Source organism: Odocoileus virginianus, chromosome 2, assembly GCF_023699985.2.
Source record: "Odocoileus virginianus isolate 20LAN1187 ecotype Illinois chromosome 2, Ovbor_1.2, whole genome shotgun sequence".
NCBI classification, from domain to species: Eukaryota; Metazoa; Chordata; class Mammalia; order Artiodactyla; family Cervidae; genus Odocoileus; species Odocoileus virginianus.
The window spans coordinates 56859321-56872081 of record NC_069675.1 but is presented as its reverse complement, the minus strand read 5'-3'; the positions used below and the strand labels follow the sequence as shown (position 1 = coordinate 56872081).

Genomic DNA, 12761 nt, shown 5'->3' with positions numbered 1-12761 from the left:
GATAGGCTGCTGATGTGATATTGATCTAATATTTGAGAAAATTCTGGAGAAAGTTCACTATCATGAGCACTTCATTAACCTCTGAGAATGTGTTACTTGCTTTATTCAAAATAGCCTTTTTGGAGAGATTTCAGAAACTTAAAATTTAGGAAAAATTAGACCTGTTGAAGCATTTATTTATGAAATCATGTAGGATGGGATTTTATCTAATTCCTTCTCAAATCTAAGATTAGTTGGTAGGAATACTTTCTTTCAAAATGAGTATGATTTTAAAAATTCTTTGACATCTAAATAAGACTTGAAGCTCCTCTGGAGAAGGGAATGGCAATCCACTCCAGTATTCTTGCCTGGAGAATTCCATGGACAGAGAAACCTGGCGGTCTACGGTCCGTGGGGTTGCAGAGAGTCTGACACAAGTGAGTGACTAATACACACACAAATAAGATGGAATTAGTTCTTCTGAGTTACAGCCCTTACTGTTTATTTTTCTTTTAATAGGGGATCTATTTAACCTGAACCTCTATTACTGTTTTTTAAAAAGCATCTTAGAAAAGCTTTTTCTTTGATTAGTTTTTACAGTGTGATCCTAGTGACAGTTCTATTTGTGAGTGCAAGGAGGGTCTTTGAGATGCTGGACAGAGCAGTAGGGGAAAGCATTTAGTATCCTTTAAGTACAAGAGTAGCATGAGTTTTATTTCATTTACTCTTCTCTTAGTTTTTAAATGGCCAGATTACAAAATTCAAAAGCATTAAAGTGATTCAGTTGTAGCTTACCTGGGCAAGTTGGTATTGCAGTCATTTGAGGAGGTTTATATTAAGGAGTAACAGAGGCTAACATTCTTATGGAAGTGGGAAGCTCTGAATATTCAGTTACTTATCTGTATATTGGGGCTCCCTGGTAACTCAGATGGTAAAGAATTGCCTGGGTTGGGAAGATCCCCTGGAGAAGGGAATGGCAACCCACTCCAGTATTCTTGCCTGGAGAATTCCATGGACAGAAGAGCCTAGTGGGCTATAGTTCATGGGGTTGCAAAGGGTTGGACACAGCTGAGTGACTAACACTACTTACTTACTTAGCAAGTATATTGAGTTGAAAGCCTTTGAGCTGGTTCCTTGTGTACTGTGTGCTCAGTCACTATTTCTTCCTCCAGGGGATCTTCCCAACCCAGGGACTGAACTGGAGTCTCCTGTTCTTCTGCATTGACCGGTGGATTTTTAACCACTGAGCCACCTAGAAAGCCCCTAGCTTGTTCCTTATTTAAATGTAGATAAGCTCTGTTAATTCCAATGTGAGACTGGTGACCTTAATCTTACTAGGTGGATCACTTAAAAGAACTCTGAGCTCCTGCAGTTAATTGGCATTGATAATAGCAAAAACTTGCACTTGGTGTGAGTCTGTTATATGCATTAGCACTCAACACTTTATTTGATATGTATTATCTCTTAAACTCTTAGGGTCCCTATTTTAAAATTGGAAATTATCTCTGATCATCTTAGTAAATCTTCAGGTAACCTACAAACTGACAGGCTGGCATGGACTGTATTGTACTGTTTTTTAAAATATTAACTCATATTAGTCATTTATTTAGCATTTGACCAGACATTTTATCCCCTTCACAGAGATTGAGTGATCCTATAACTTGATAAAAATGAAGGCTGACTATGGTGTTTTTTCCTCTTCTAGAATAGATTTATCTTACCCTGTGCCTCTGAAATTATTTTTTCTTTTAATTGGTTCAGGTGGGCAGAAAAAGAACTGAACATGATGAAGCTTTTCTTTGATAATTTGGTATACTATATTCAAGCTGTAAGAGAAGGCAGACAAAAGCATGCACTGTAAGTATACTTTAACTCGGTAAGGTATGTGTAAGTGTTGATTGTCTTTCCTTTGAAAGGTAAGATAATTTTTCAGTTTTCTGTTCCTTTTTTTTCATATAATAAATATAATGAAAAATTTAGTTATAAGAGGAAATTTCTTTTTTAATTTGATGAGTTTTATAAGATAATTTTTATAATGCTTAACCTTAGGGAAAGACAAACTATATAACTTTAGGGGTTGATTAACCTTCACTATTGAGTTCTGTTCATAAGGTAGTGTTTTCAGGAATCATATTTTTTTTTCAGGGGTCACCAGTATCCTTGTATTAGGGCATTGTAAATATAATATAATTTAATATTATTTTAAATAATCCAGTTGAGCATATGACTGGTGATAGAAGAAAAGTGCGATGCTGTAAAGAGCAAAATTGCATAGGAACCTGGAATGTTCATGGGGTCGTAAAGAATCGGACACGACTGAGTGACTGAACTGAATATTATTTAATGATTTATAATAATATTTAATATTTAATAATATAAATGTTTATTTCTGAAAAAGTGTTTTATCATGAGTTAATTTAAAACATTTCCCTTCATTATTATAGTTATATACTAGTATCAGAAAGTTTATTACGTGAAAATGGAAATTGTGATGGTATAGATGATTAATATTTTATCATCAAAAATATTGTCTGGATGTATTGAAGTGAGTTTGTGTAAGAATTGGTAGAAGTTGGTTAGTTGTATGGCTGTGTTTAGTTTCTTATAAAGGGAGATTTCTGCATAGATGAAAACATATAGAATTCAGAAAGCTTCTACTTGTGAGTCAGTGGAAACTGATAGTTATGGAAACCAGCTAAATGTCAATATAGCATGTCTGTAAATAAGAGAAATATATACAGTATTTTTGAGAAAACATGTACATAGAAAACTTTCATGTAGATAACTGATCAGATTGTAGAAATTTTCAGAAAAGCCATGGATCTTTAAGGCATGCTTGTTCACCTCCAAAAATGATATCATGTCTACCCTCTTCCTCCCACCACTCCCCATCAGTTATTTCTCCAAAATTTACTTTCCTCTTCAGTGTACTGCCATCCTCCAAGTCATCTAAAACTTGGGGCCCTTTTTGTATATGTGTGTTTCCAAACATGAATAATGGCGGTGGTGGTAATAAAAATAGCCAGTATTCATTGATACTTGCTATGTGCCAGATACATTTTAAGTAATAATTTCAAGGTACACAACAACTAATTTGAAGTAGGAATCCTCATTTTAAAAGTTAGAAGAGGAACTTTCCTGGCAGTTCAGTGGTTAAGACTCTGCACTTTACAAGTGGACATGCCCACAAACACTGTTACAGTTCTTTAAGCATCCTTTGGATCAATTTTCTTCCCTCAGCCTCCTTCATAATTGTTAATTACTCATCCTTATGAATTGCAGAAGGCATTAATGATATTGGTAGAAAGCACATGGGCCTGAGAATCACACAGATCTGGGTTTAGGTTATGAATCTATTGTTTCACCTTATTTCAGTTACTTAATGCTCTAATAAGTTCTAATTATTTAGTGTATGAGTTTTTTTTTAAGAATTAAATAAGTTAGTAAGCTGTATCTGGCATATAGTAGGTCATCTATAAATTGTAGTTACATCACTAAAATAAACTATGTTATATAACAGGCAAGAAACTTGCCTCCTACCCTCATTTAGATTCTTCGCTGAATAAAAAATAAATTGCAGTTTATTTTGTCTAGTATTCTGGGCCCTCTCCACTAACCTTTCCTGTTTTATTGTTCAGTGATTTTTTTTTCTTTTAGACATTGTTCTTTATGCTTGTTAAATTATTTCTGAGATACTTCCTTAAATTTATTCTTTTTTGTGTCTTGGCTTACAAACTTACCTCTGTAAAGGTGCATTCTCTTTAAATCTTTTAAAAATTCTAAGTATTCTTCATAGTCTGTCCTCTTTCATTTTTTCTTCTTGAAGCATAGGTAAAGATTATTGCCTTCTGAATCTGTATCTCCATACATTTTCTATAATAGCCTTAAAATGAACAAGGAGCAGGAATAAAACCATACTGACCAGCATTTTTAGGAGGCAGAATTCAAATTACCTGTCAACAGAGAAATACTTAAATTGCAAGAGAGCTCCCATCAGAACCACAGCCGGTGGGCTTGAAGAGCAGGGGTGCGAACTTAAGAGAGGGGCATGGCAGACTCAGATAAGTCATACTCAGAAAGAAAAAGTCCAACATTAAGTGCCAGAAAATGAACACATGTCTGACACTTGGTTATTGACAGCATTGGCAACAGTGAAGTTGCTTATTTTGTTAGTGGAGCCAGAAGTAGAGCCTCATGGCACTGATGCCTACTTTTTTTGTTTGTTCTTTTAAAGAAGCATTGCTTATGTGGTAGTCTTTGGAGATGAGTATAAGTTTTACACTTTTCCTAGGGTATGTCAGAGTATCCTTCCAGTCCTCTAGTCTGCTTTGTTACTTGAGATTTTAAGAGAATAAAATCTTAGGAGAGAGCTGTCTGGACTAATTTGGCGTAATCTGCTTGTTTCTTCAGGCTGAAAACTGAGTTGTACATTTGTTACTCTTTGATAAAGCATACTCATTTCATAAGTTTGTGGCACATTACTTTCCATTTGTTCAATGGAGATTATAGTAGGCAAGTTCTAAGATTTTTACGTAGGACAAAAAGATTGTTGTGTTAAAGATAACATTTCATTTCATAAATAGACATAGTATGTATTCCTTGAATACAGTTGCTTCTAGAGAAAACTCTGTGCCAACATTTAGGCTATAAAGAGATTAATTTTTTTAGGGTGGCCGTTTTTCACTAGAGTTTCATGCCTGTGGCGAGACTGTTTTTGTCCTATCTTTTCTGTAATATTGGGAGCCATGGACAAGCCCAGGAGAGTTTATCAGTATTGATAACACTTTTGGTTTGCATCCCAGGAAATTTCCTGGCTGGTGATTTCATCAGCCAGTGGGATCCTGACAGAGCAGGCAAGAGTCCTTTGAAATGTGGAGCCAGCGGCACTACGGTGGAAGTGGAAGAAGGAAGGACAGAGGGACTTGATCCATACCTTCTAAGGTTATAGGTCCCTTTACTCTCAGGGAAGGAAGGGAAGGAAGTATTCAGAAAGTAAAGGCACTTTGTAAAGGACAAGGCATTATTCCTCTTTTATTCCCTACACTCAGGCTCAGATAAGTGCAGTAACTTACTTAAAATTCCAGAACTGATGTATGATAGAACTTGTATTTGAACCTATACTCCAAGGTCTCTGCTACAAAATCTGCCCTTTTAGTAAAAGGATGAAAACTGTTAAGAGAAGGTCTTGCATTTCATCTGAATAGTGTTCTAGTTGTGAGTTGCTTACAGTATTCCACCCCACCACACCCCCAATTCCCAGCCAGCTTGGCACAAGTACTTTGAACTTCAGAAAGGACACTGCAACAGTAATGAAGCAAATATTCATCCTTTCTTTGCCAGTGTTAATATGAGACAGTAAAGAAAAATTAAGCTGTATCAAGCAAACTCAATCTTTAGGAAAGCTTAACTTTAAACTTCAGTAGCAAATCTAGTGTAATTTTTGAAACCAGCTAACTTTAGGAAGCTTTTAGAATTTTGCACCTGCTTATGGATATTTAGAAATTGAATTAAGAGACTCTATCTGCAGACTGGGATGTAGATCATAGCTCAGAGTGGCTACTCTCTTTTGTTGGCATGGTAATTTGGGTAATTCATCCCCAGCCAGCATTTTGATTTGTAACATAAAAACTCATCATTGATTCAGTCTCGTTGATTGGGTACTCAAGTGTTTGTGAGCCAGCTGTAGCTCAGATGGTAAAGCGTCTACCTGCAATGCAGGAGACCTGGGTTCGATCCCTGGATTGGGAAGCTCCCCTGGAGAAGGAAATGGCAACCCACTCCAGTACTCTTGCCTGGAAAATCCTATGGACGGAGGAACCTGGTAGGCTGCAGTCTACGGGGTTGCAGAGAGTGGGACATGATTGAGCGACTTCATTTCAAGTGCTTGTGGGAACTAGAATGTTGTGATATCACAGTCACAGTTCAGTGTGCAGTGCACAGAGCTGCTAAAGGAATCCTGAAATGCAAATCTGATCATTACCCCTTTTCTTTCCCCAGCATCCTTCACCAGATAAGTGACGTTCTTATCTGTCTGTAACAGTGTCAAACTCTTGTGACATTCAGGCTGACAGCAGTTTGGCCCCTGCTTACTTCTTCAGACCCGTCTCCTACCTTTTCTGTACCACAGACCCACGCTTGATTCTTAAAATGCTTTCCTTTGCAAATGCTGACAAACTGATTCCCAGAGAACCATGTGAAATTACCTACTTAACAAACTTTCAAAGCAACTTTTACATTATACATTGAATTTTGTACACATGAATTAGTTACTTAGATTTGAAATAGCATTCAGAAATGCTTATTTTGTATCAGCTGTTTTCTTTATGAATTATATTTATGGAAATGATACATCATTAACATTTCTTGTTTAAGGAATATAGTAGTATCCCTGGAGGAACAGTGACAGTGAAACATGGTATTTCTAGATGGAAATGTATTAAATATTAAAATTAATGTATGTATTGCATATTTTAAAGTAACATTTCTTCCACTGTTGTTCTTACCTACTTATCTAATTTGAAAGTTTGTTTTCTAATAATTTGTAGATTTTTATAATATTAAATAACAATTCTTTCATGTAACATTTGGCTTTGGCCATTTTTTGTGTGTGTAGCCAAAGATATAATTTCAAATGCTTGATAATTGAGTTCTTAAATGGAATTTTATTTATTTGGTACAATTTAAGATTAGGACCATTAGATCTTTAAAAATAATTAAAAAATAGGATCTCTCAGCTAATTATTTTAACGATTTTTTAAATGCAGGTATAGCCATAGTGCCGAAGTTCAGGTACGACTTCAGTTCTTAACTTGTGTCTTTTCAACTCTGGGATCACCTGATCATTTCAGTAAGTTTTTTAATCAATATTTTAATAAGTTTTTAGATCTTCATTGATTCTTGAAAGAGTCCAGTTAAATGTACTCATACCTTTAGATTTCTGTGGTGATCAAATTATTCTCAGTACTAAACATCCTATCTGTATGTATGGTAATAGTAACTTGTCCCTGACATGTTCTTGTTTCAGTCTCTGAATGTGTTGGTTTCTTAGTGAATGAATGACTCATTGCATGAACAAAATATTTGGAATAGGAGAACATATAATGTTAGAGTGACTGCATTTTTCTTTTTTTTAACCTCTGGTTAATAGAGTATTCCTTTCACTCCAGTTGGAAACAGCCACTGTCTGTATATTATTATCAGGGCTAATCTTATCCCAGATTGGTTGGCTTCATAGGTGACAGAAATTTAGAGACACGTTTAATTTAGATGAATCTCAAACTCAATTTCATTAATAATTAATCTTAAAAAACAGAGAGATTGGTCTGGTATATTAAGATTGTGGACCATTTCTAAATTCACATGCAAGATACCCTCACAAGAAAGGAGGAAGGTTGATTTCTTTTGGCCAGATCACCTTTCCTCTTGCTAGACTGACTTTTCTTTCACATTCCACATGCCTCGTATTCTGTATATCTGTGTCAACAACCTCATTTGTTAGTAGGACATTCTTGTTTTTAGCTATGGTTAATGTCAAACTGCTGGGTGAGTGTTTTGCTAGCCTGAGAGATGTCTTCATGACTCTTTAAGTCCGTATCTATGCTTGAGGTATGCCATGTGTTTATTTTACAGTTGTAAGTCTGTAATTTCTTTAAGTCAAGGTGTTTGTAACAAATGTCACTAACATTATGATACCAGTAGATTTCAAAATGAAGGCACCGGTTTTTGATAGGAAACCCCTGTTTCATGTTACTGGGTCATTTATTATACCCATTATGATTCAGAATATATAAGAAATAATATAAAATATTAAAAAATCTTTATACATGGAGAAATTAAACCCAAACAAATATTTTCAGTATAAATAATTTCACATGACCATTGTTTCATGTTTGTTGAATATAGATTTTCATTGGAAAAAGTTAATCATTTTTTTCAGTATTTGAATAACGAGTTATTTATTTTGCTGTTCCCGTTCCATTAAACACAGAATATGTTCTTTCCGTGTGGGATTTCAATAGCTACTGTACATTTAGAATCCTATTTGAACTTATCCCACATCATAATTATACTTCTCTAACTGGCACAGTATCTTTCAAGTATAATATGGTTACTCCAAAGTTATAGATTTTTTAAAAAGATTCTTACCTATCTTCATTTATCTCTTCTTAACTGCTTACTGTGTTTAATTTATACACTAAAGGTTGTTCCTAGTTTTTTTATGTTGGCTCTCAGGGGCACAGATTGTTAGAATGAAGAAGACATGTATTAACTATGTCTATGGTGATCTGATTGGATACATTTTGTATACATTTTTCAGATCAATCTCTTAGACTGATACTGCTACTAGGTAAATATTTTCTGAGGTGGTTTTGGATCTCATCTACTTTTTGAAGTAGGGGGAGGGTCGCGAGTGGTTTCTTTTTTTTTGGAAGGAATAATATTTCTTTTTATTCTTGGTTCCACATTTCAAAAATTTCATTATCTGCATTTTGAATTAAGTGAAAGAGTTGAGAAAGGTCACTTTTTTTCCTTTATATCTCAAACCAACTTTTAATTTCAGATGCAAAACAAGAGGTATACAACATTTATTTTAACAACGTTATTTACCATTCCCTCTTTCTTAAAAGAGTTCTAGGAATCAGTGGGCGACTATGAGCTAACACCATCTTTATCAAGTATTGGCAGAGTTTGTAGAGGGGAAAGCCTTTGCTTGTTGAATGGAAAAGGTATCACAGAACTGAGTAACTGATAATATTTCGATCTTACATTTGGTTGGGACTTGATCTGCTTCTAGCCAGTTGATCTCTTGGAATATGTGGACTGTGCAATAAGTTTTTGGTTCTTAAAATTTTCTTCTTGCGTCTGGATTTCACATATTCTTAATTTGTTTTACAGATTAGTCTTTTTTCTTTGGAATAAACCAGTGTGGATAAGGAAGACCAAAAGGGAATTAATAAGTGTTAAGATTGGTTAAGATTAGTTTTAAGGTTTTGGTGCCAATTTTGAAGACATTTTCACAGAACATATTGCTCTAAAGTTAGGGTTAAAGCAAAACTTTCCAATAGGAGAATGCAGAGGATAACATTCTCTCAGGAGAAAGTAAGCATCCGAAGCTTTCCTCTCCCAGGCATCTTCCCTCAGACACTGAGACTGCAGCCATCCAATCCATGGGGACAGGCAGAAAGAGGGGATTACAAAAGTCAAATATATTTCAACAGCTAATTTTTGGCAGGTCTGGCAATGAGATCTTTCCATTCTTCTCTATTCTTTGTGATGTATCCATTCTTCTCTATTCTTTGTGATGTATGTAAGAGTGAGTAGCTGCAATAGTGATTCTGGCTGTTGTCTAAAGAAGTTCTGACACAAGGCCTCAGTGTTACATACCATGTATATCCCAAGTTATAGCTGTTTTGTTGAGCACTTTCTCTTCCACAGAGGCCAGTTTGTTTCCTTTTCTGCCTGAGAGAGCCTCTAGTTTCATTGCTACCTGCTTTACATGGAATTAGTTGCTACTACCATAAGAATCATAATGAATAAAGCCATTTTTGTCTTGGAGATAAACCAACAAGCTCCAATGGATTCCCCTAGCTGTGTGGTTAGAATTATCATTGATGGCTAAAAATAATAGCTCTTTATTGCAGAGGTCCAAGGGTTCAGGCAACATGGTGATCCCTGCTGGGTTGCCAGTGCAGTTGATAAACTGAGTGACTTCGGGGCCCATGAAGCAGACATGGTCAGAGCAGTCATGAAACTGACTATTGGCAAAGTACTCAAAGGCAAACCCAGTCACATGGATGTTGAGCTAGCTTGGAGGATCCAGTATGAGACAAATGACTGCCACAGAAGACTGTCCATGTAACTCAAGACTACTGGGCCCATCTTGTACCAGGGCTGCTCAGAATTTCCAGAAGCTGCTTCAGACCTCACCACCTCAACCAGCCTCCAAGCAGCTCCATACTGGCTGGAAAAAGGATGGGGGTGGTGGTTACTTAAGATTCTTTTTTTTTTTTTTTCTTCCATTTATTTGTATTTGTTGGAGGCTAATTACTTTACAACATTGCAGTGGTTTTTGTCATACATTGAAATGAATTAGCCATGGATTTACATGTATTCCCCATCCCCGGTCCCCCCTCCCACCTCCCTCTCCACCCCATCCCTCTGGGTCTTCCCAGTGCACCAGGCCTGAGCACTTGTCTCATGCATCCAACCTGGGCTGGTGATCTGTTTCACCCTAGGTATACATGTTTCGATGCTGTTCTCTTGAGACATCCCGCCCTCGCCTTCTCCCACAGAGTCCACAAGTCTGTTCTATACATCTGAGTCTCTTTTTCTTTTTTTGCATATAAGGTTATCGTTACCATCTTTCTAAATTCCATATATATGTGTTAGTATACTGTAATGGTCTTTATCTTTCTGGCTTACTTCGCTCTGTATAATGGGTTCCAGTTTCACCCATCTCATTAGAACTGATTCAAATGAATTCTTTTTAATGGCTGAGTAATATTCCATGGTGTATATGTACCACAGCTTCCTCATCCATTCGTCTGCTGATGGGCATCTAGGTTGCTTCCATGACCTGGCTATTATAAACAGTGCTGCGATGAACATTGAGGTGCACGTGTCTCTTTCGGATCTGGTTTCCTCAGTGTGTATGCCTAGAAGTGGTATTGCTGGGTCATATGGCAGATCTATTTCCAGCTTTTTAAGGAATCTCCACACTGTTTTCCATAGTGGCTGTACTAATTTGCATTCCCACCAACAGTGTAAGAGGGTTCCCTTTTCTCCAAAAAATATGGAACGCTTCACGAATTTGCGTGTCATCCTTGCGCAGGGGCCATGCTAATCTTCTCTGTATCGTTCCAATTTTAGTATATGTGCTGCCGAAGCGAGCACGTTACTTAAGATTCTATCATCTTCTCAATGCCTTCTGATTCTGAGGAATAAGCCCTTGCCCTTGAATCCCTTATGATATACTTTAGAAATCCCTGTGATGATTTTATTCTACACTTTTGGATTGTCTCACTTATCAGAGTTGTGATTGCCCTAATGCCTTTTCTTTGATTCTGAATAGTTCTGATTCCTTCTGACACACTTTAGAATTATCTAATACTTGGGTCAAAGTATTAATACCATACAGATTTTGTCTGATTACAGTGGCTTCTTAGCTAATTGTTTCCTGTGATGTGTTTCTGTTCTGTTTTAGGTAGTCAGTTCCTTTTTGTTTTATTAATCATAAGGATCCCTTTTTTCATAATTTACAAAAATGATGCTTCTTTGTATTTATTGTTTATCTCCTATTTGCATAGAATGAGCTTTGAATATGGTATCCACTGTATTCTTTACCCTTAAACCTTAGAACTGACTTAACTTTTTGGGGATTACTTCTTTTTAATCATGTTTGCTATAATACAATGATTGTTCATGTCTTAAAGAAAAGGACTTTCCAGAACAAATGTCTCTTCTAGGATACTATTCTATGTAAGTCTTGTTTTTAAAGATAGTTTATCTGTGGAGTACATTTAACTACTTTTGAAAGCATAAATTATATAAAGTCTCTTATGAAATAATTTTTATAAAATGCTATGAAATATCTCTTTAATTTTTCTGTATATATTGGTGCTTCTAGTATATTTAATTAGGATGAAAGTGTTGTATGTACCAGGATTTAAAATATGTAATTTTATCTAGGGTTAAGTTTGGAGCAAGTTGATATTTTATGGCATTGTTTAGTAGAAGATTCTGAGTGCTACGATGATGCACTCCATTGGTTTTTAAATCAAGTTCGAAGTAAAGATCAACATGCTATGGGAATGGAAACCTACAAACATCTTTTCCTGGAGAAGGTAATTTTGTTTCTTGACTATATGTATTATTTTTCTATATTTCCTTTTTCTCTCTTGAAATGTAAACTATAATGTCCATGTTTTTCCTCTTTTGAAATATTTTAATTTTTAGAAAAAGTTTGTTAATATTTATTTATTTTAGTTGGGTCTTCACTGCTGCCTGGGGCTTTCTCTCGTTGTGATGAGCGGGGTTACTCTGCAGGTCCAGTGCCAGGGCTTCTCACTGCAGGGGCTTCTCTTGGTGCAAAGCATGTGTAACCAAGTGGGCTCAGTTGCCTTGCGGCATGTGGAATCTTCCTAAGTCAGGGATTGAACCTGTTGCATTGCAAGGCAGATTCTTAGCCACTGGACCACCAGAGAAGCCCTGGAATACTTTTCAAAAACGATGAATATACTTCTTCTCTGCAGTCCTTGTATAATTTTTGCCACTTAGATGTTGTTTTAGTTTTGTGCTCTACAGTGTTAATATATTTAAATGAATACTTAGTTTAGATTTACAAAAATGTTATGTTCCTTAGCTAAAGTACTTAAACTAACAGTAAGTAGAATAACTCTTGGTGAACAGTAACAAGAGGTGTGTGTGTGGGTTTATTATGTATTTTTTAAAATCATTGGTAACATTGGGTTTCAATTTTTGAGGGGTGGTGCCACACCTACTAGTGTGAGAACCCTATTCTGCAATTTTTAATTAAATGGTATGGTTTTAGCCAGTCTTTTGGCAGATACAAGCTAATGTTCAGATTTGTCGATTTCTGGGGGGGAAGGGCATTTGTAGGAAGGGCTGTCATGATATTAAAGACACACATCTATCCAGTTTTTATATTTATTTATAAGATGCCACATTTGGTTCAGTAGATAATTTTCCATTTAAATTTTAAAACTTTGATAATAAACCAATACACTTTATTTTTTATTTGCTGATTTTTGAGATTATAAAGG

At 35.8% G+C, this 12761-nt stretch overlaps 1 protein-coding gene, 1 non-coding gene and 1 pseudogene across 6 annotated transcripts in view; 1 reads left to right on the top strand and 2 right to left on the bottom strand.

Annotated features, from left to right (window-relative positions):
* USP34 (ubiquitin specific peptidase 34) overlaps positions 1 to 12761 on the top strand; it is a 230124-nt gene that overhangs the window by 116485 nt on the left and 100878 nt on the right. For all 5 annotated transcript variants that reach the window (XM_020891635.2, XM_020891636.2, XM_020891634.2 and 2 more), the window contains 3 exons: positions 1741 to 1836; positions 6744 to 6826; positions 11668 to 11822. In XM_020891635.2, coding sequence (XP_020747294.1) covers positions 1741 to 1836; positions 6744 to 6826; positions 11668 to 11822 — 334 coding nt within the window. The remainder of the gene's footprint in view (positions 1 to 1740; positions 1837 to 6743; positions 6827 to 11667; positions 11823 to 12761) is intronic.
* LOC110136136 (sentrin-specific protease 8-like) lies at positions 9241 to 9858 on the bottom strand (annotated as a pseudogene).
* LOC139031794 (U6 spliceosomal RNA) lies at positions 10766 to 10872 on the bottom strand. Its single transcript, XR_011484299.1, has one exon. It is a non-coding gene; the product is annotated as a U6 spliceosomal RNA (small nuclear RNA).